This window comes from Coptis chinensis, chromosome 9 (genome assembly GCF_015680905.1).
Source record: "Coptis chinensis isolate HL-2020 chromosome 9, ASM1568090v1, whole genome shotgun sequence".
In the NCBI taxonomy this organism is placed as follows: domain Eukaryota; kingdom Viridiplantae; phylum Streptophyta; class Magnoliopsida; order Ranunculales; family Ranunculaceae; genus Coptis; species Coptis chinensis.
In genome coordinates, this window is record NC_141464.1 from 82,110,278 (window position 1) to 82,132,473 (window position 22,196).

General features: G+C 35.7%; 2 protein-coding genes across 2 annotated transcripts; both read left to right on the forward strand.

The window, feature by feature from the left end:
• Positions 1-3,761: 3,761 nt before the first annotated feature.
• LOC147478710 (ATP phosphoribosyltransferase 2, chloroplastic-like) lies at positions 3,762-8,057 on the forward strand. The gene is made up of 11 exons (XM_086582053.1): positions 3,762-4,037; positions 4,123-4,182; positions 4,293-4,406; positions 4,952-5,017; positions 5,128-5,235; positions 5,353-5,436; positions 6,191-6,292; positions 6,409-6,522; positions 6,606-6,686; positions 7,295-7,414; positions 7,735-8,057. Exons 1-11 carry the CDS (start codon positions 3,840-3,842, stop codon positions 7,828-7,830), a joined length of 1,143 nt encoding a protein of 380 aa, XP_086438179.1. The 5' UTR covers positions 3,762-3,839; the 3' UTR covers positions 7,831-8,057.
• Positions 8,058-8,087: 30 nt separating this feature from the next.
• Positions 8,088-11,715, forward strand: LOC147478711 (F-box protein At5g46170-like). The gene is made up of 3 exons (XM_086583410.1): positions 8,088-8,094; positions 8,457-9,639; positions 11,517-11,715. The coding sequence occupies exons 1-2, from the start codon at positions 8,088-8,090 to the stop codon at positions 9,620-9,622; spliced, it is 1,173 nt and encodes a 390-aa protein (XP_086439536.1). The 3' UTR covers positions 9,623-9,639; positions 11,517-11,715.
• The last annotated feature ends 10,481 nt before the right edge of the window (positions 11,716-22,196 follow it).

A 22,196-nucleotide genomic window follows, 5' to 3' on the forward strand; every position in this document is an offset into this window, starting at 1 on the left:
CACTTACAGAAATGCTAGTTAAGTAGTTATATAAAAGAGAGTGTGTGAGAGACGGAAACACAGAATAAACGAAACTCACACCATGCTTCATCTCCTCAATATCCTTTTCATTTATAGCTCTGCACCACCTTTTTCTCCACCACCCTTTTCTCCTCCTCCACCATTATCTCCACTACCATTCTCTCCACCATTCCCTCCACCATCCTTCCCGCCACCACTACCACCACCCTCCTCCTCACAACATCACAATGAATTTGCCAATATCATAAATACTCTTAAAAAGGTTCTAAAATGGCTTTTAGGCTTTATGGCGGCAGCTGTAACTGTTGCGACTTTTGTTAGCATCTGTTGGAAGTGCATGAGATGGGTGTTTTGTTTTGGAAAAACAAAAAAAGAACGAAGAAAAAAGAAACATAAAAGTGGAAGTACCAGCTCTACAGAAATGGAAAGTAGAAGTGGTGCTGTAGAAATGGAAAGTAGAAGTGGTGCTGTAGAAAGCCGTCAGGATGACTTGGAAGATCCATCAGCTTTAGAGCCTGAGGAAAGAGAAGTCCCTTGGTTTGAGTGGGAGAAGGCGGTTTGGAAATGGTGAGGGAGTTAGGAGTTTGTTTGTTATGTAATGTAATGTAACTAATATAAGCTTAAGTATGAAGATGAGAAGATCACTGGTGTAAGAAAGATAATGGAAGTTGGTTATTATTATCGAAACAAAATATTTTTCCTCGCCGCTTTTACCAGGCCACTTCATTTTCGTTTATGTTGATCGACTTAAACTCCCCTGTAGATGGATTCTTGTCTGTAAATTTCCTTCTACCATTTCATTGATTTTCATGTTGATTGACTTATATTTTATGTCATTTTACTGTCTCAAATAATCTCTTAGTGTCTCAAATGAGTTCTTAATAAAACTGGCCGGTGAGTCCGAGAAGAAAGATTAAGGGTGCTAAACTCTCTCTTTCATTTTATTGGGCAAAATTGGGTACTTTGAGTTTATCTTTCTTTATTAAATCCAGCTATAAAATAGGTCATTTATCTCTTTGCATTGCAAAATCGTGGACGTGTTAAAAACAAAACAAGGGTGCAATGATTCTTTTAACCAAATTCAATTGTTAAGTTACAGAGTGAGCAGCAAGTAATCTAATTTCAGTTGTAGATTGAAAATGACATGCCCATGCATTTTGTTTGGTGTTTCACTCTTTGTTTTGCACTTTTGCTCGTTAGCTGAACAAATCCAATGGGCCTCCGAATTGAGTCCAAGCCCAATAAAACCGTCCCCTTAAACTTAATAAGCCAAAAAATGGTGTCAATGTTTCAAACCAATCCTACATTTTTCTCAATACCATATTTACCCTCTCACATTTTTCTAAAACCCAACAGCCCAGTTACGTGTTTTGCTTCTCCTGGAATTTTACTGAACGAACTGAAATCCGAGCAAAGGTAGAATGGCTTCTGAAACTTTGGTAATTGACAATTGGTCACTCTTTATTTTATCCATTTGAAAGAAATTATGTGAGTTTTTTGTTAATTTGTTTTATTGTTAAATGAAGGATTGCCAACTTTCTGTTCGACAAGTGAATCCTCGACAATATGACCATATGACCGAGTATGGTATCAATTTTTTTTCTGTGTTTGTGGCCTTGTGGGAAACCGAATCTGGAACTGTTATATAAGACCCATCAATGATTATGATAAGGGCCAATTTCACGACAGTTGATATTGTCTCCCACAACTATAAGTCTATAACACAGGCATATAAAATGAAAAAATGTGAACGAACTTCAGACTTTTCACCTATCATGGGTCACGGAAAGCAGAAAGTTTAGATTTTTTTTACATTAAATAGTTCTAAACAAAAATCTGTCATCGCACTAGCTTACACGACACTGCTTAAGGGTTCTAAGTTAAGGTATTCTCGGTTCTTTTGAATTTTGTTAACAAATTTTTCTTTATGTGCTAAGTTAAAAAAGGGGTGACTGGGAAAGGTGGGTAGGGGAACAAAATGGTTTCTTGGTAGTTTTTCTCTTTCTCAAATCCTGCTATTAAATAGGTCATTTATGTCCTTTGACATTGCAAAATCAAGCGTGGAATTTCTTACCGTGTTGGTTTTGTTGGCCAATTAAAGTTTTAAATCAGTCTGTAAGAAAATTACAATCATCACATTAGCAGAAGATGAACATTGGAAGAATAAGAAAGTAGAGAAGAAAAAAAAAAAGGAAAAGGGAAATAATACTATAGTTGTGAACTGTGAATATCAACGTCAAACTCACAATGTCTAATGCATGCGTTTGTGGGAACATTGTCACACCAAAAAGGTGTAGTTTACCAGCACAATTGTTGTTTCATTCGTACTTCAGGATGACTGAAATTTTCTGACTAGTTCTGAAAAATCGAAATTCCAATATATTCCTACTAAATTTCAAATTTTACAATCATCCGTAGTAGTATAATGTTATTTCAATTCCATTTCGTTTTAATTAAAAACCAAAATATTTGACGGAATTCTGCAATTACATTAGTAATCACAAATTTATTATCCCCATGTTTATATGCAAGTAGAGTACATAAAAACATGATGATCACCGAGCGGAAGCAACAACTCCAATGTGCGTGCTTAGCTAGTAAAAGAAGTCATGAAAGGATAGGTTATACAATATAAATATATAATCTATAAGAGTTTGAATCGGTTCCTTTAGAAAAAAACAATGAAAAAGAAAAAAGAAAATCTCACAAGCTAATAAGTTTCCTAAAATAGGGCCAGGTATAGAAAGAAAATGACATTCCAACGCCGTCAAGTTAAAGGAGGTATTACCAATAAGAGCGTGGGTAAATTATGGCACTGGTGTTCAAATTTATGAAATGGCATGGCACTTCATATCTTGTAATCTCATACAGGCTTTGACACATAAATTATTCTTATGCATGCATACCAAAGTACCAAACAACGTGTTTCCTTCTTGCAATGATTCTTCCTTCTTGCAATGATTCTTTTGACCAAGTTCAATATTCTTTAACCACAGTTTTACAATATAGGTTAATATAGGTTGTTAAGTTAAAGAGTGAGTAGCAATTAATCTAATTAAAGGTGCAGATAGAAAATGACATGCCATCCATTTTGGTTGGTGTTTGACGGTTTGTTTTGCTCAATTGCACACTGAGCTGAAAAAATATCAGTGTTCTAAAAAACGCTAGGCGGCAGTTGGGCTGTGGGAGAGCGCTTAGGGCGTAAGCCTTCTAGGCAGTGTCTAGACGGATTAGGTGCTAGGTGATTTTTTTTTATAATATATATAATAATTCGTCCACACATATACTACAAGAAATGAAAAAAATCATTTACTATAACTCAAAAAATAAACACAAACAAAGATATACTTATTACAAAAATGCGTAATAATTGAGGAATATTGACTTCATATAAAAACATACTCTTTGTTATAGTGACATATAATTTACATTAGACTTAAGTCTTTTAAACTCATTCAAATCTTAAGCCTACACGAGTCTTTATTTTTCAACATTTAATCATTCAAAAAAAAAAAACTTAGTTGGATCGCCTAGAGGCCGCCTAGTCAGTCCACCGATTTTTTAAACGATTAGGGCCTAAGCAAGTCGGTTGAGCACCGCCTAGCGCCTAGAGACTGCCTAGACTGATTTTTAGAACAATGTGAAAAATCATGAAAACATAACCCAATCTAAACCAGGCCAGCCCAATGGGCCTCCAAATTTAGCACAGGCCCGACAAAGCCGTCACTTGTCACTAAACAAAAAACAAGTGTCATCTTAAACTTAAACCCATCAACTGTTTGAAGAAAATTTTCTTCCGCCACCAAAAAAACCAAAAAATGGTGTCAATTCAAGCTTTATTATTTCAAACCCATCCTTCATTTTTCTCAATACCATCTTTACCCTCTTACATTTCTCTAAAACCCAACAACACAGTTACTTGTTATGCTTCTCCTGGTATTACTGATAGAACTGAAATCCGTCTTGGTTTGCCAAGTAAAGGTAGAATGGCTTCTGAAACTTTGGAACTACTCAAGGTAATAATTCACATTTCACACTCCTTATTTATCCATTTCAAATAAAGTATGTTTCTTTTTGTTAATTTGTTTGGTATTAATCAAGGATTGCCAACTTTCCGTTCGACAAGTGAACCCTCGACAGTATGTAGCTGAAATTCCACAGGTAATTTGCTGCAATTTTTGAACTGCAATGTTGTTTAGTTGAACATATGAATGTTGTTTAGTTGGGACATATATAAATATGACCAAGGTATCTATTGATGTTTGTTGCAGCTCTCAAACTTGGAAGTATGGTTTCAGAGGCCAAAAGATATTGTTCGCAAATTGTTGACTGGAGATTTGGACCTTGGTATTGTGGGTCTTGATACACTGTCTGAATACGGCCAGGTAGGTGTTAAACATTGATAATTGAGTTGGCTATGGTATTCTCAGTTCAAATTTTGTGCAGTGTAATCTAATCTTCAAACGAAATAGTTAGGAAGTCAATTCTATGAATTAGTTGTGTCTTAATTAAGTAGCATGACTAATGAGAGTATGCCCAAATTTTTCTAAGAGTTCTTATTGTTTTGGCCCCCCTTACCTTGGCTTGGACATAACTCAGACAAAGTAGACTTTTTTACTTTTAACGGTTTGGACATCGTTTTCAATATGGGATGTGAACTAGTACTATTAAACCCTGGGATCATTAATTGGATGTTATCAAATTATGATAATATGAAGAAATCAATTCTGTTGCAACATGGACCTGATCTTAGTTTGATTAAGTGCCAATTGTATGAGAAGTAATCGTGTAGTACGGGTACTGTCTTCGGTCAAATGACATGATCTTTGTTACCTGAAACTTAGTTTGCGATTGAAGTCTTTAGTTTTTTAGAGTGATTGGTGGGCTCATACTTACCATGAAAGGTTTATTCTGTATATAACTTTTGCAGGGGAATGAAGATTTGATTCTAGTTCATGATGCGCTCGAGTATGGGGATTGTCACTTATCTATTGCAGTACGTACTTCTTATGTTAGCTTTGTTTATTGGCTAAAACTAGCATGCTGAATTTTGTCTGTTGTTATCTTCAATACTCTATTCTGATAATTGCGTTTTGTAAATTGCAGATTCCCAAGTACGGAATTTTCGAAAATATAAATTCACTCAGTGAGCTAACACAAATGCCTCAATGGACCAAAGATAAGCCTCTGCGAGTTGCAACTGGCTTTACCTATGTATGTTCATAATTTAATACCTCCTTTTGCAATGATTTCATTGTTCTTTCTCAGTGTTTGTTTAAAATTCTTTTCATATGTTCACAAGTATATACTTGGTTCTTTTTCCTTTGTCAGTTGGGCCCTAAATTTGTGAAAGAGAAGGGATTGGAGCACGTTACTTTCTCAACAGCTGATGGTGCACTGGAGGCAGCCCCTGCGGTAGGTATTTCTTCTTAACTGTAGAAATTTCTTATGGTTCATTGTATTACCATTCCTTTGTATTGTATTCCCCTCTTTCATAGCATCTGGTTCTGTAAGTTAGAATTCTCTTGTTGTCCTTAGACGTGGCTTCTTTTCTTTTACTATCCTTGTTTTTCCTCATCTTGTATACACACATGCATGCACATACATATGGTTTAAATCCAGTTACTACCATTATTTGACAAATTTGTTTGAAAACGGATTAAAGGGATCCCCTAAATGATGAGATAAGTGCTGATCTTTTGTGAGGATTATCTCTTCATCATAGATCATCCCGCTTAGCTCTAATATCTTTAACCTCATAAAATATTGTACACAATTACAAAATAATGGACAGTCAATACCTTCCATATTCCCTATCCACTTTGACATAGTTAGAGGTATTGGAACATACTGATTTTCTGAGAGCACTGGACTCACATAGAACATACAATTGCAAGCAAAACACACCAACATCAGCCCATGACAACAGCTCAACAGTGTAAGAAAGAAGTTGAGATTTCAACGTAAAACACCTACTCTAATTAGATCTATGTGAATACTATCAATCTGTTCTATCTGAGCAGATAAAAGACATATTACCTATGAACGACTTTTGTGTTTGTTGTATTTCTGTTTCTTCTAGGTGTCATTCTGATGTGTCCGGGAACTCCTTTGCTGGCGTTTCTCCTTGTTGCCTATGGTTTTCTTAACATTTTCTTTTTTGTTTTAGATGGGTATAGCAGATGCTATTTTAGATCTCGTCAGTAGTGGAACAACCTTGCGCGAAAATAACTTGAAAGAAATTGAAGGTGGAATTGTGTTAGAAAGCCAGGTAGCCTTTATTTCTAATTTTTGTATGCAGCTGCTTTCCTAATTTCACTTTCTTATGTCTTGTTAATAGCAAAAATAAAAAAATTTGGGTTTTCTCTCACATTTATTGTTCTCTAGGCTGTACTTGTCGCAAGCAAGAAATCTCTTATCCAGCGAGAAGGTGTTTTGGACACTACTCATGAAATTCTTGAAAGACTGGAAGCTCATTTGAGGGCAGTTGGTCAGTTCACGGTGGGCATCGTATTGTTTGTTTGAATTTTTTTTACCCTCAACTCCTTGTCTTGCACTCTTAAGTCATACCCTTTTGGTGGCAGGTAACTGCAAATATGAGGGGAAGTAGTGCAGAGGAAGTGGCTGAGAGAATTCTAAGCCAGCCGTCATTATCTGGGTTGCAGGCAAGTGTTCAGAAGGAGAGTCTTAACAATTTTCTTCCTTCTCTGAGTAGGACATACACAGACCACATTTCATTATAGATTTATAGTAGTAATTTTTACAAGAATGCTATCACAAACTTTCAGAATGGGTTGAGGTTAACTTGTATTTTATATAGTAATCTTTTTCTATATGCATTTCTGCCAAAAGTGTGAGAAATACATGGTGGTTATACACATACAAATGATTTTCCAGTTTACAATAGCTGACATAGGGATTAGTGGACTCTGCTGGGGGGAAGAGAATTTGATAGTTGATGTTACCTTTGCTTTCCATCCCTACTTCTTTAAATATAATAGCCTCTCATCAATACTATCTGAGGGAATTCTTAGCTGATGTCCAATGACCCAAATATGATGTGATTCTTTCTATGAAAAAATCTACGATGCCATTTTCTTTTCCTCCAAGTACTGTACTATATTAAAGGTTTTCTTATTTTGAGTGGGGTTTTCACAAATAAAGGTTCTGTTGTATTTTTTTTGATTTAGTTTTGAGATGATTTTTAGTAGTATTTCATACAGCATTTGTTGTTAACCGAGAGCAGTTACTGAGATCTTGACATGATTAATAGGGGCCTACAGTAAGTCCCGTTTTCTGCAAACGTGATGGAAAGGTTGCATCAGACTTCTACGCAATAGTTATTTGTGTACCCAAAAAGGCATTATACAAGTCTGTTCGACAGCTGAGAGCGGTAAGAAACTTTTCCTACTTCACTCATATTACTCTGCGTCAGTTCAATTAATTATTGCATTTTATTCAATTACTCTATCCATAAACTTGAAATACTTTTCATCAATGTTACATTGGCAAGCATTGTGTGCTCAAATCCAAGTTTTGGCTGACATGACAACATAAAATCTTATATTGCAAAGTATTCAAGTTTTGGCTAAATGGATTCATCCAAGTTGGATATTCACGATATACCTCTGCTGAACTTTTCGGTTCAAGAATTCTTTTTATACAAGTTGCTGCCTTGTGAATTCAGTTGTCTATTTTCGTGTGTCAAACCAGATTGGCGGAAGTGGGGTTCTTATTTCTCCATTGACGTACATTTTCGATGAAGAGACTCCAAGATGGTGTAATCTTCTCTCGACCCTTGGCCTTTGATCTTAAGAAGAAGCCAATTTATTGGCAGTAGATGATGGAGAGAATCTATAACACATTTTCTTGAGGCTTAACCAGGAAGTTCATTTACTGTATCTTAAACACTTGAACATGTATTTCTTTTTTGTGAACTATCTATTCATTTTGAATAGTAGAAACAATTCAAAGTTAGGTTGCCCTACACTTCATCTGTTCCAATCCAATAAAACCAAGGCTGCTATTCTTTTGCATTCATTTTCCACATTGTAAAGAAGTCCAAAATGGCTTGTATGGTCACACTGCTCGCTCGTCGACAGCCACACATGGAGTGAATATAATATCGGTAACAAGTATCACGGAATTTTGTTATAAAATGGATCAGAATCAGATACATTTTTTTGTTAGTTGGTGAACGTAACAAATTCAGTGGGTGTAAATAATGACACACCTATAACAACAACAACAACAACAACAACTTTAAAAAAAAAAAAAAAAAAAAATCTTTTATACCTATCTTGTAATACCTAATCTCTTTCATACCTTCCTCCAAACTTAGCCTCATTTCCCCCAAAAACACACCAGATTTCAGACCACCCCTCAATATTTCCAGATCCCATCTAAACTTTCCACGTCATCAATCAAATCTTAAGATCTTAAAAAAAAAAAAAAAAAAAAAAAAAATTCAATATGGCCTGAGCCAGATTACACCAATCCGAATCCGGACGTGATAATAGACCATGACCATTTCGATCGAATACCGGACTCATTATTACTAATCGTATTTAACAAAATCGAGGACGTGAAAACATTAGGACGGTGTTGCGTAGTCTCGCGTAGATTCTACGCCCTCGTGCCACAAGTTGACAACGTGGTCGTACGCGTAGACTGTGTGATTTCAGATGATGACTCGTCATCTGGAAGTGGTTGTAGTGATAAAAATCGAGGGGTGTTCTCGAGTTTTGTTAGATTCTTTTACGGTGGGATTGTTAAGCCACTACAATCAATTGGGCAGTTTCTTGGTTCGTCGAAAAGATCGAATGGTGGTGGGTCTATAAATTCGACTACTGCTTCGACGTCGGATGATGAGATTGGATCATCATCATCAAGTGGTGTGACTCATCATTCACCAACACAGGTGTTGAAGAATTTTAACGAGATTCGTAGTCTTCGAATTGAGCTGCCCAGTGGGGAATTGGGGATAGGGGATGCGGTTTTATTGAAATGGCGAGCGGATTTTGGTTCATCGCTTGATAATTGTTTCATTTTAGGCGCGTCGTCGGTTATTCCTAAGGAGAATAATGTTACTGTGGCTGTTGGTAATAGTTCAGATGATAATGGGAGTATTCCTGAATCGTTTTATACAAATGGGGGTTTGAAATTGCGAGTGGTTTGGACTATTAGCTCTTTGATTGCTGCTTCTGCTAGGCATTATTTGCTACAGCCTATAATTGCTGAGCATCAGACGCTTAACAGTTTGGTTTTAACTGATTCGGATGGGCAAGGGATGCTTTGTATGAATAAAGATCAGCTGGAAGAACTGAGGGTGAAGCCGTTATCACCATCTACTGCGGCGAAAAGAACACTTGTGCCTGCTCTTAATATGAGGCTTTGGTATGCACCACATTTGGAGCTTCCTAATGGGGTTGTGTTGAAGGGGGCGACATTAGTTGCTATTCGACCGAGTGAACAGACACTGGTTAAGAAGGATGTGTCTGATGGATCTTGGGTTTCGACTGCATTTGAGGAGCCTTATGGTACTGCTGCCAAGCTTTTGGTGAAAAGACGGACCTATTGTCTTGAGATGAATTCATTCTGAGAGGCATTCTAGCCAAGGTAAATTCTATTGTTTCCTAATTATGTTAAAAAAAATGTTAATGGACAGTTTGTAGTTATGTGGTATGAACTGTAGTGTAATCTTAGATGCCAGTACAGAGACTATATCAGTAACAAAAATACAAATGTCGATATCTTATGAATCTGATTGTTGAAACAGTATAATATATAAGAATTACAGTATAAAGTATATTACTGTATAGGAGCATATTTTGCAATGGAGTATCCAAAAAAGAATTACAATCACATTTCGTGTAATGGTAGGATTGGTTGATGAGGTCCCCATTTGGTGTTGCTATAAATTTGTAGTTTATTTTTCCTTTGATTGGTGGCTCACTCTTTGATCATTATTTTTTTTTAAACTTAACCCATTGTCCAAGTTGCTGTCCAAAGTGGTTAGAAAAAAGTGTAGGAATCATGCTTTTCCCAATTCCCACTTTTGGATCGCAATTGAAATGGTTAATGTAAGTTATTGGGGATTGAAAAACTAGGTCAAATTAAATTAAGCAAATTTGAGAAAATTAAGGAAATGCCAAATGGGACTGCAAATTTGCCAAAGTTTCTTCTTTACGATCTATTGTAGTATAATATTTGTATGTATGTTCTATCGTCATCATACTATGCAAGTACCCATATCAATAACACAAAGGAAGAATGGTTAGCAAGTGAGAAAATAATGTTATGAGAAAAATCAGGAATAACATTATGGTACCACATATACTGTTAAGAAATGAAAACTTGGAGTTTAAGGTCTTGCAAATTACGATTGAGAATGGTCTGTCTATCCCCAGCTTGCTTTTTTCCATGAGAAAGAAAAACGACTCATGTTTGATATAATATTTAGTACATATGAACATGTCATAACATGTAAATTGGTTGTTTTAGGTCATAATTTAAGTTTCGTTGTAATCTATTCTAATTCCGTGGAGAGTCGCATAGTAGATTAAGTGCATCAGTCAACCATGGTTCGGAGTATCGGTATATGTGTATTGAAGGTTGAACCAAAAGAATCGGGCTAGGGAGGAACAAAGTAATTTTTTAAGACAAGGCTGAACCATTCAAAAGGATTGTGGGTAACTTAAATTATTTAGTGGGGAATTGGCTATTTGTTCATCTGGCAATGAGGAACATCATCTGAGATAGTACGACTGGTATTGTATCCTGAGATATGAACATATCATGAGGAACATCATCTGAGATAGTACGACCAGTATTGTATCCTGAGATATGAACATATCATGACTTGTAAATTGGCTATTATAGGTCATACTTTATGTTTCTTGGTATTGTATTTTAATTCCACAGGGAGTCACATAGTAGGTAGGTGTAGTGCATTGGTCGACCATCATGGTTGTGTATAACGATGTTGTTGTATATAATGAGTTTCTGAAGCGTATGTCTGTCGGAGATATGGACCATATATCATTACAATTGGTAAACTTGCAGAGTTTCAATCATATATCACCATATATCATTACAATTGGTTTCTTAAAAGTCCATATGTTTATGTTAAGTATTTTGGATGATTTTCATCATCAAATCTTGTTTGCTTCTACTCTACCATTGCCTCATTCAATGATTCAAGCTTCTGTATTGGCCAACCCCAAATAGATGCAAGCCTACAATCCACTCCTCTTTTCAGTGATATAAAATTTGCTTTCTACTATTAAAAGTCTCATGCATAAGAAAGATATATTATTTATGTGCTTGAGGATATTCATTTAGGCAAAAAAAATTTATTCTTTTTGGCTTTCAGTTTTTCTTCTTTTTTCTTTTAATTTCTGTCATCTAATTTCATACATGGTCGATGGACTTCAGGAGCTCCATCTTTTTTATGCTAACAATCTCCTAATTCATTCAATTCACTATGATTTCAGGTGAACTGGTGAAAAAGGTGGTTCCTGTGTTTTGGATGCCAAGGTTGGGTGAGGTGGCTCCCATATTCCAGCCATACAAGTCTTCACTCTTTTTCGTCAGATGGTTCTTACTTCCTACAGCAGAAATGAAGATTCCAAGTGAATGTCTTTCCAATTGTGCTCCAGTGCTTCAGCTGAAAACTGGAATGTATCTGCTTTTAATTTATTTCTGCTCACACGCTCATAATAATGCACGCATCCAACTAGGCAAATATCATAAGAGTTTTGAGATTGTAGACATCTGTTTCAGTTGAAAATGTCTTAAATAATGTAAATATTGTAGTTATTATGTCAGTTATCTTATTTACAATACCTTCCACATATTATGAGTTTCCTTCTGCCTCTATTTGGTTGATCTTTGGTTCTTTTTGCAAATATTGCATTCTTCGGCAGAGTGCACTTTTGTTTGTTATCTTTTAGGAGAGAAGAGATAGATATTTGGGTGAGGCGCCAGTCATCCCATATCGTGAGACTCAGGAAGGTTTTAAAATTTGGCTGTATTCTTATAAAAAGGAGATCTAATGTCAAAACTCATATGTGACTATGCTTCCTTATTTGGTCATGTACTCATATTGGAATGTTGATGCAAATGAACAAGGCTCTTGCGTTTTGTATGTGCTGCTTGCCTGCTTTTGGGCCATTTTAATCGAGCAAAAGTAATGATAATCGTCAACATTTCGATCATCAAATTTTGTAGCAATGTTCGCCATGTTTAGATCTTCTGTTGGTAGATTGCGTTATATTTCTTGGGAGATCATTTGCCTTCGGTAGTTCAAATTAAAACTGTTATGCCAATTCATTGATCCTTGCGATCTGAGAATACCGAAGAGAAAAACTAGTGTAACAAAACCCACAAAGAAAAGGTTGGCAACTTGGCACTCCAACAGGTTGCCCTCTAGAATCAACCTTTGCTCCCTCCACTTGTCTCTCCACCACCATCACCAATTGTTGGGTATTTGCATGCGATCAAAAGACGATGCCTTGTGGTTGATGAAAGTGATTGAGCAAATATCGAACCTCCCCCCACCCCCCGTGATGCCATATCCCATTATGTGTCTATGTCACCAGTGAAAATTTGTATGGGCAGGAGTCACATTGAGAATAAACTATTTGAGGGCGACGTTTGATTGCATTTCGTGGTGAAATCCCATTTGAAAATGAAACGATCGACATTGAAGTTCTATCAAAATTTGCAGCTATAAAATGCTAGTATGCTACAGACTTTGGATAAAACTTTTCAGGATCAAAGTTCCAAAATCATTTTCCTTGAATATTTCCCTCTATCCACTTAAAACAACAAAACAAACGAGAAAGAAAGACAATGACACAAATCCAAAGTACTTCTTAAACCTTTTTTAATATTTAGATAAGCCTCAGATGCGACCACCTTGACAATGGACTCCCTCCAAACATCCAGAAACAAGCAAATACCTACATCAAGAATGTTAGTGTTCTTATTTTCATGGGATAGTACATGTCTATATCCAAATCGCGCAGTTGTAGCCTTATAGCAACCACCATGAATAATTAACATAGCAATCACCCAAACACCCATGTATATACATCAAAAAGTTTATGATATGATTTAAACGAGTCAGCTTTAGCTGATTTGGATTTTGGCAGTAAATGATAAATGACATATAGAAGCAATATGTAAATTTGCATACATGAACATTGTCTTTGTAGCGAATTCTCAATAGAAATATAATTTACAGGGAAATTGAGAACAGAAAAACAAAAAGATGTAATACCTTAATCATCATTACTATTAATCCCTAATGCAGACACCACCTATTGGATTAAGAATATAAGCGATAAAATGTAAAATGTGCCCAGCACAAGCTTGTAAGGGGTACCCTACATATATGTTCCAGCTAGAACGCAAGTCATGTAATTTCCCCCATATTCTCACCATCCAATGTTGGTTCCGATTCGTAAGGATTGCTGATTGAAGATAAGCAGAAGCCGCTTGTTTAACCAATTGGTTTCTAATGCATATATTCGACGAATCGAAACCATTACCTGCCAAAATATGTGTTACAAAAATGAGTTGAAAAAATTTAATTAGAAATGTAGCAGTAACCTACATTACCTTCGTAATTTGTTGCAGTTGTAAAAGTAGGAGAATGTGGGAGGATATCTCTCAAACTTGTGTACTTCTGATCATCTAGTAATGGGCACCGGATGATATTAGCCGAATCGTTTTTAAATCTTAATGACAATACTTTTTCAAATTTTTTCATCTCCATCTCCAATTTCACAATCCATGAAAAAAAAAAAAAAAAAAACAGATTAATCAATGGTGAGTTCTGAATTTAGAGAATAATTTTGTGGACATACACCTATTTGTTGTCTACAAAACTCACGTGCTTATTGGTGGAGAGGCTGCCCAGAAAAACTATTTACCTGCCCGAAAAAATTGTTTATCTGGCACACATAGTGTTTGGACCAATGAGAAACTGTCCTACAAGTCAGTCCACAAATTCGCTCTCCTGAATTTATTGCCACCACTTCTTAAGCCAAGAAATTGATTATATGTTTGTTTTTCATTTTGAGAAACTGAAATAGAGAATTTGGTGTTTACCTATTTTTTAAGCAGTACCATCAATAGAGTGCTTTTGTCCCGGACAAAACGTTCTGTGGCATATTTATTTGAACTTATTGGCTTAGTCATGCATTTTCATGTCGCTATTCTCTTTTGGGTATATAGTTCCGTGGTGGAACCGTGATTCTATGGTGCGAGATTATGTGCACACCCTACCCACTTAAAAAAAATATATGTAATTTTTTTTTGTCAGAAGGTCTAAATAATAAATATCAACAAAATTATGCATTTATTTCAATTCACAAAACTAAAATGCGTTGACTACTAATAAGAATTTAATATGGACTAACGAAGTTAAGTACTTAAGACACTTAAGCCATTAATTATTGATACTACTATGTCTATATATATGTCTATGTCTAGTTCACAAGTCTACATCAATTCAATAAATTGTTAACTTTCTAGCTATAATGTTATAAGTCTATATAACCCTATTATCATGTGGAAAAAACTATAAAAGATTAATATTGAAAGTAAAAAATTATCTTATTTTGTTTTATTTTGTTTTTGTTTTTTTTAGTGGAATTTTTATTGATAATGATAACGAATTTTACAAATAATTAGGGTAATTTGCACAGCAAGTCTTTTCTGAATTTGTTTTTGTTTTTTTTGTTAAGGTCTAACGCTTGTTTAAGAATTGAAAGTGAAAGAAAGGAGGGAGAGTTCATGGGTTTGTTATGGGTGATTATAATTATACAAACGACCGGTTGGGCTTTGGGCCTTTGGCTATTTGTTTTTTAGTCTCATTAACCTATTAAATATTCAAAGACACATTTGTTGATAATGATAACAAGTTTTACAAATAATTAGGATAAGCTGCGCAACAAGTCCTTTCTGATTTTTTTTTGGTTAAGGTGTAACGCTTACTTAAGACTTGAGAGTGAAAAAAAAAAGAGAGTCTACGGATTTGTTATGAGTGATTAGAATTATACAAATTGACCGGTTGGGTTTTGGGCCTTTGGCTATTTGTTTTTTAGTCATATTAACCTATTAAACATTCAAAGACACATTTGTCCATCTTTAATGGTTTTGAACTCAAAATAAATGATAAATGATAATTTTGTAAGGACAAAATGAGAAGTAAAAAAAACGTTGGCTTATTAGAATATTTTTTATTAGTTTTTTTTTTCATACTATTTTTTTTGTTGATTATATTCTCACTATAGTTGTAAATTTTTTTAGAGTGCGTTAGTGAAAGTTTGCTAAAAAAATTGGGGGATGCGAGTCCTTATAGTTTAAAATTTTTTCTAAGTAATTAGTTATGTGATAGTGCAGCTTTTCTAATCTTAAGAGGTGCAACCGGAGTAATACTACACTGACACAGAAACTTGACACAGTCAACCAACACACTGAGGTGGACGCTGACTTATCAAGTTCCATCTAAGCAAAAGTCAACCCTAAACCAAACCCTTTTTTATTTGTTTTATTTTTTTATTTATTAAACCCTTCGTCTCTCATCTCTTCTTTTTCAAACTCAAAAAAAAAAAAACACCAAATAACACCTTAACTTATTGATCGTAATATACCTGTTTTAATTATTTGTAATTGTTTACTTCTTTCTTTTAGGAATGGAGCAAGAAATTTCTGAATTTGACAATATAAGTGTAGAAATGCATGAGGATGAGGGTATCAATGATAAAGAATTGGAAGATACAATTGATGTTGATGTGGGTATGGAGAATGAATTTGCTCAAGAAGAAAAAGTGGGAGATCCGAAAATAGGAATGGTGTTTGATAATCTTTGAAGGATTGTTTGAATATTACACTAAATACGGTAGTGAGAATGGGTTTCCAATAAAGAAAAGGTCTTCGTCGGGCGGAGATGATGGGGTGGTTCGATGGGTGCTTTTACATGTTCTCGATCGGGCAAGACAGAGAGCATTTCAAGAAATGCTTTCAAATTGCATCTAGTTACAAAAAACCCAATGTAATGCGAAGCTTAGAGTCGCTTTAGATTCGATGGAAAGTGGCGGGTGACATCCGTAGTACTTGATCATAATCATGGTTTGAGTCCAGAAAGTCACGATATTTCATAAGAAATCGTGAAATTGAACCGACGCGTGTCAAAAGGAAACTTGAGATAAATGATCAAGCCCTCATATTCGCCAAACAAAAGTTATTCTTCTTTGGCGGTAGAAGTGGGTGGACTTGATAAACTACCGTATTTGGATAAAGATTGTCGTAATTATGTTGAGAAATCCAGATGGTTAAGGCTTGGCAATGGGGATGCTTTACGGTGCTCGTAATTACTTAGCAAAAATGCAAGCAGATAATTCTAACTTCTATTTCCTCATGGATTTAGATGACAAAGTGGTAGAATAAGAAATTTATTTTGGGCGACGCAAAGGAGCAGAGCAAAGATATGAGGAATTCGGTGATGTGATCACGTTCGACACAACTTACTTAACTAATAAGTATGACATGCCGTTTGCTCCTTTTGTGGGTGTGAATCATCACGGTCAGTCAATCTTGTTGGGTTGTGCTTTACTATCACGTGAAGACACCAAGACTTTTTCTTGGGTTTTTCAGACTTGGCTTGGTTGTATGGGTGGTCGTGCTCCTAATGCAATAATTACAGACCGAGACAAAGCCATGCAAAATGCTATAGAAATTGTGTTTCCGAATGCACGCCATAGGTGGTGTATATGGCACATCATGAAAAAGTTACCTCAAAAATTACGGGTTCATAAGAAGTACGAGTCAATTAAGTTTGCGATGCAACAAACTGTTTATAATTCCTTAACAACCACCGAATTCGAAGGGAGATGGAACAAGTTTATTGAGAAGTATGATCTTAAGGAAAATAGATGGTTAGATGATTTGTATAAGGAGAGTCATCGTTGGGTTCCTGCATTTGTAAAAGATATTTTTTGGGCGGGAATGTCAAGTACTCAAAGAAGTGAGAGCATGAATGCATTTTTTGACGGGTATGTCAATTCAAAGACTACATTGAAACAATTTGTCGAGCAATATGAGAATGCATTACGGAGCAAGGCTGAGAAAGAAAACCAAGAAGATTTTAATTCCTTCAACTCCCGGGTCCCATGTATTACTCACTATAAAATTGAGAAACAATTTCAGGATGCTTATACAACTGCAAAATTCAAGGAGTTTCAGAAGGAGTTAATGGGGAAGCTCTACTGTGATGTGTCTTCGGTTAAAAAGGAATGTGGCATTGAGGTGTATGAAATTTCTGAAGATGTTATGGTTGGAGAGGTAAATTTGCAACTTACTTTTACAGTTTGCTTCAACCCAGATGACAGTGACATCAAGTGCAATTGTCGCTTGTTTGAGTTTAGAGAGGAATCGTATGTAAACACATTATTGTCGTATTAATTCAAAAAAAGATTCAAAATATACCTGAAAAGTACATTCTTCATCGATGGAGGAAAGATGTAAAGAGGTGTCATACAAAGGTTAAAATCAGTTACTTTGATTGGATGCAAAACCCTAAGAATGAACGTTTTGATAGGATGTGTAATGCCTTCTATGAAATAGCAGACTTGGCAACTGATAATGAAGATAAGACAAATATTGTTATGAAGTGGATTAATGGCTTGAATAATGAACTAAAGAAAGGTGAAGGAGCATGTGCGAGTAGTCAGCCAATTACATGTGGAAGTGAGCAACCTACTGCATGTGAAACTAGTGGTAATGTTCATACTACAACTAAGGATAATGGCCTTATTCGTAGTCCTCAATCAGTTCGTGGTGCAGGTCGTCCACCTTTCAAGCGGAAGACAAGCAAGCTGGAACAAGCTGTTAAAAAGTTGTAAGAAAAGAAGAAGAAAGAGGGAAGCGAGAACAAGTCGTTAAAATGAACCAAGGAAAGAAGAAAGGGGTGAGCACAATTGAAAATACAATGAATGATTTAGATTTGGAGAAGGTTTGCAAACAACCGTATTGAAATGTTTTTTTTTTAATATTTGATTTTACTTTTTTTTTTTAGTTATTTGCTCATTTGTATGAATTTTACTTTAAATGTAGGACCCAATTGGTGGATCAGAAGTTATGGAGTCAGGCGAGACACAAGAAAGCATTGCATTAAAGGTTTATATTTATTATAGTTTATTGCTGTTTATTATTATATTATTTTTTGAAGTTGTTTCGATGAATTGGATTTATATTCTTGGTACGTAGGATACAATTGGTGGAGCATAACTTATGGAGTTTGGTGGAAGCATTTAGTAGGCATAAATGAAGAATGAGAGTTAGTCGAAGCAAACCGCTTCTTTTACTCTTAGTTGTTTGTATATTACGGAATGACAAAGATAAAAATACCATTTTTATGTCCCTACTTATGGTTTCTTTCTCTTGCAGGTTTTACTCAAATTTTTGCTATATTGGGTGATCATTTGATTCATATGTTTGAGAGCTATTTTGGCGGGTTGAAGGCGCATATGTGACATGGTGCTTTTGTTGGGGTTTGTGATAGGACTTTTAGGGGAGTTTTGTATCACAAAGTCAAGTGTCTTTGTGATCACATTCTTTTTGTAGCATGTCGAGAATATTGTATTGGCTAGAGTGGGTTTTAATCTTTTTGTATGTTGGTTAAACATTGGAAACAAAGTGTAACAAGTACTCCATGTGAGGATATTGATATAAATGAATGTTTCATTGATTTTTTTTTTAGTTGTATCATTGATTTGTTTTAGCATGATTTTTATGTCCGAGATCTTTCTCGCCTTCTAAGATCCTTTTCGTGTCCGACTTTCTTTAGTGAAGCCTTTCCCAATTTAGTAGGATCCTTAAGAAGTGTTTTGGAATCTTTCTTATCTTTAGAAACACTTCCAGTTTTTTGGACTCTGGTGCGTATTTAAAAACCATTACCACTGTGTAATATTATGTTCATTTGGATGGTCTCAGTGCGTATTTAAAAACATTACCATTGTGTAATATTATCTTTCTTTGGATGGTAGAAACCTTAAACTGATTTCCCACCACAGGTAGTGATTAATTGTGAACAGGAGAACCACATAAATAGAAGACTTACTGACTATTGTACATTACAGGTGATACGGTTATACGCAATTGAGTAAGTGGAATTGGCTTTTGAAGTCGAGTTTTGCCCATGGAGACCTACTCAAAAACGAGAGAAAGTTTCTCTCATTGAAAAACTTTTTGATCAACGCGATGACTTGACCATGCAACAAGTTGCAGCCTGCGGGTTCGGCCCAAGGAGGAGAGGAAGGGGTGGCGTCCCCCGCAACTTTACTGAGGGCAAGTAGAATCGAACAAAATAGGCGGATGAATGGAAAGGTCCGAGTCTGCGACAATGCTTGTCAAGACAGAATAGTCATTGACACTTGGGAGTTATTCAGATTGGGCTGATTGGCACCTTGGATATAGTTGAATAACCTATGGAATCCAAGTTTAGTGGCCTTCTCAAAAGAAATGTCACGAACAGAGCGACATCCATGCAGAATCTCAGAAAGTCTAATCGCAAAAATCAGATTCAAGTGAACAAAATTTGTGAATTGGGGTGACTCAATTCCATTACTTAAGATGAATACACTTAATCAAGTATCAATTCAGAATTAGGACATAAAGCTCAACTTTCCATTTTGCTATCACGTAAGCCCAACATCGAGATCCAACAAGGATTAGTAGTCATATGAAACTGGAAACTCTCCACCTTTATACGGCTTAAAACTAAAATTAAAACTCTAACCCAACAACAAGAATTAGAAATCCTCTTTTTCCCCTATATATAATAACCCTTTCTTTGTTACGTCATACATAAGCAGTCTGTAAAGTCTAATCGCAAAATCAGATTCAGTGTGAACAACTGTGAATTGGGGTGACTCGATTCCATTACTTAAGATGAATACACTTAATCAAGTATCAATTCAGAATTAGGACATAAAGCTCAACTTTCCATTTTGCTATGCAGAAGCCCAACATCAGTATCCAACAAGGATTAGTAGTCATATGAAACTGGAAACTCTCCTGAATACAGGGCCGGCCCTGAACTTTGAGGGGCCCAAGGCGAGTTTCTTAAAATGGGCCTATATTATTGAGAAAAAAAACAAGTCTTTTATACAGTGTTCTAAAAATGCTAGGCGGTAGTCGGGCGGTGGGAGAGCGCCTAACGCCTAGACTTTCTAGGCAGTGCCTAGATGGATTAGGCGCTAGACAGTTTTTTTCCTTAATATATAATAATACACACATATACTACAAGAAATGAAAAAAATCATTTACCATAACTTAAAAAATAAACACATACAAAAATACTTATTACAAAAATACATAATAGTTGAGAAATATTGACTTCATATAAAAACATACTCTTTGTTATAGTGGCATATAATTTACATTAGATTTAAGTCTTTTAAACTCATTCAAATCTTAAGCCTACACGGGCTTTTATTTTTTGACATTTAATCATTCAAAAAAAAAAAAAAAAACTTGACTGGACCGCCTAGACTCACCTAGCCCGTCTAATCGGTCCGTCTAGACCCGCCTAGTCGGTCCACCAATTTTTTAAACGACTAGGGCCTAAGCGAGTCGGTTGGGCACCGCCTAGACCGAATTTTAGAACAATACTTTTATACGATGGGATGTGGGCCAATGTTTGAGTGGACTGGACTGAACAACCTTGAGTCCTTTACATGTGGTCTAGTGGGTATAAAATTATACTTGGGGGCCCAAAATTTAACCAACAAAAAGTGGGGGCCCTAAGCCGCCTAGTTGGCCCCTCCGAGCCGCCCCTTTGAATAATTCGAGAACCAACAAGAATTAGAAATCCTCTTTTCCCCTATATATAATAACCCTTTCTTTGTTACGTCATACATAAGCAGCAAACTCACAAGCCAAGAAAAAAAAAGTCACAAACAAACTCACAACCCTAGCTTTCTATTCCAGATGTTTTTCCTTTGTTTTCAACAATAAAATATAGTAGTATAGTAGAAGATATTATCATGTGTACAATAATGTAAAGAGATATGAAGACATTCCACATTTGAGTTGGAATACAACATACCTCTCCTTCAAACTGATATAAAGACCCAGAGGATGCCTAAAGATGCTCCCATATTTCTGGCAAGCCTCGCCAATAGTTTTCCTGCTTTCAAGTAATATACAAGAATGTCTATTGGATTTTGGTGGATTCGAACCACCGTCTCTTGAGATGTCGTAGAGATGCACTCAGACTCTCAAGCGCTTTACCGTTTAAGCTAAAAATCCACTTAGGTATACAAAAAGAACATCTACACATACCCAAGGATCAATTACCAAAAAAATATTTGCATTCAAGCAGCATAAACGTGCAGTATAAAAAACTTGAAAAAAAACACACAAACAAACCATGAATATGCCATAGTCTTGTCTTGATTCAGTAGACAAACTAGAAAAAGTTTCCCAATGACCCAAATCTATGTATCTCCAAGCTGGGGTTTCTATTCGAGTAGAATCATTAGAAAGAACCTTCAATCATAAAAAGTCCAATAGTAGAAAACCAGTTGACTAAAGACCAATATGACAGGAAACAAAATTGTCAAACATAAAGTTAAACTTCAACCATCTCAAGCAAAAAGAGCATATTTCTGCTGGTGTAGAGCACCTGAGCTCACAATCAAGTTTCACATTTATTTGACAATAGTTTACAATGTCCAAACTTTTTCAGACATTTTTTCAAACAGTTCATGTACCCTTACTGCTTTTAATTTCTGTCTTTTTGAAGTATGTATGCAAAACTTTTTTCTCCAATGAACTAAAAATTACACAGACGCAAGGATTATTCTTGACCAGAATTAGTTATCTTTCTCGAGAGACCATTTGAGGTCTCATCCATCAAACGGTGGGGCAAACCTCTGTGCCACATTTTATGACTAGACTGTTTATAGAACAATTTGGCTAGTGGAAGTGAAAGCCAATAGAGAAAAACACACACGAACCAAACTAGAAAAAATTACCTGTGCAAGTTTGCTACTTGTGTATCCCACCAAACTAGAAAATTTCCTTTTGCCAGAATTAACATTCATGTCTTCAGTATCGACAAAGCCAACAGTATGCATCTGGGAAAAAAAATAAGAAAA

What these genes read in the sequence shown, in the direction of transcription:
- LOC147478710 (XM_086582053.1), top strand. Translation starts at nt 3,840, where the DNA reads ATGGTGTCAATTCAAGCTTTATTATTTCAAACCCATCCTTCATTTTTC. An exon ending in AAACTTTGGAACTACTCAAG is followed by an intron (nt 4,038 to 4,122) that starts GTAATAATTCAC and finishes GTATTAATCAAG; the next exon opens with GATTGCCAACTTTCCGTTCG. An exon ending in CACTGGAGGCAGCCCCTGCG is followed by an intron (nt 5,437 to 6,190) that starts GTAGGTATTTCT and finishes TTTTTGTTTTAG; the next exon opens with ATGGGTATAGCAGATGCTAT.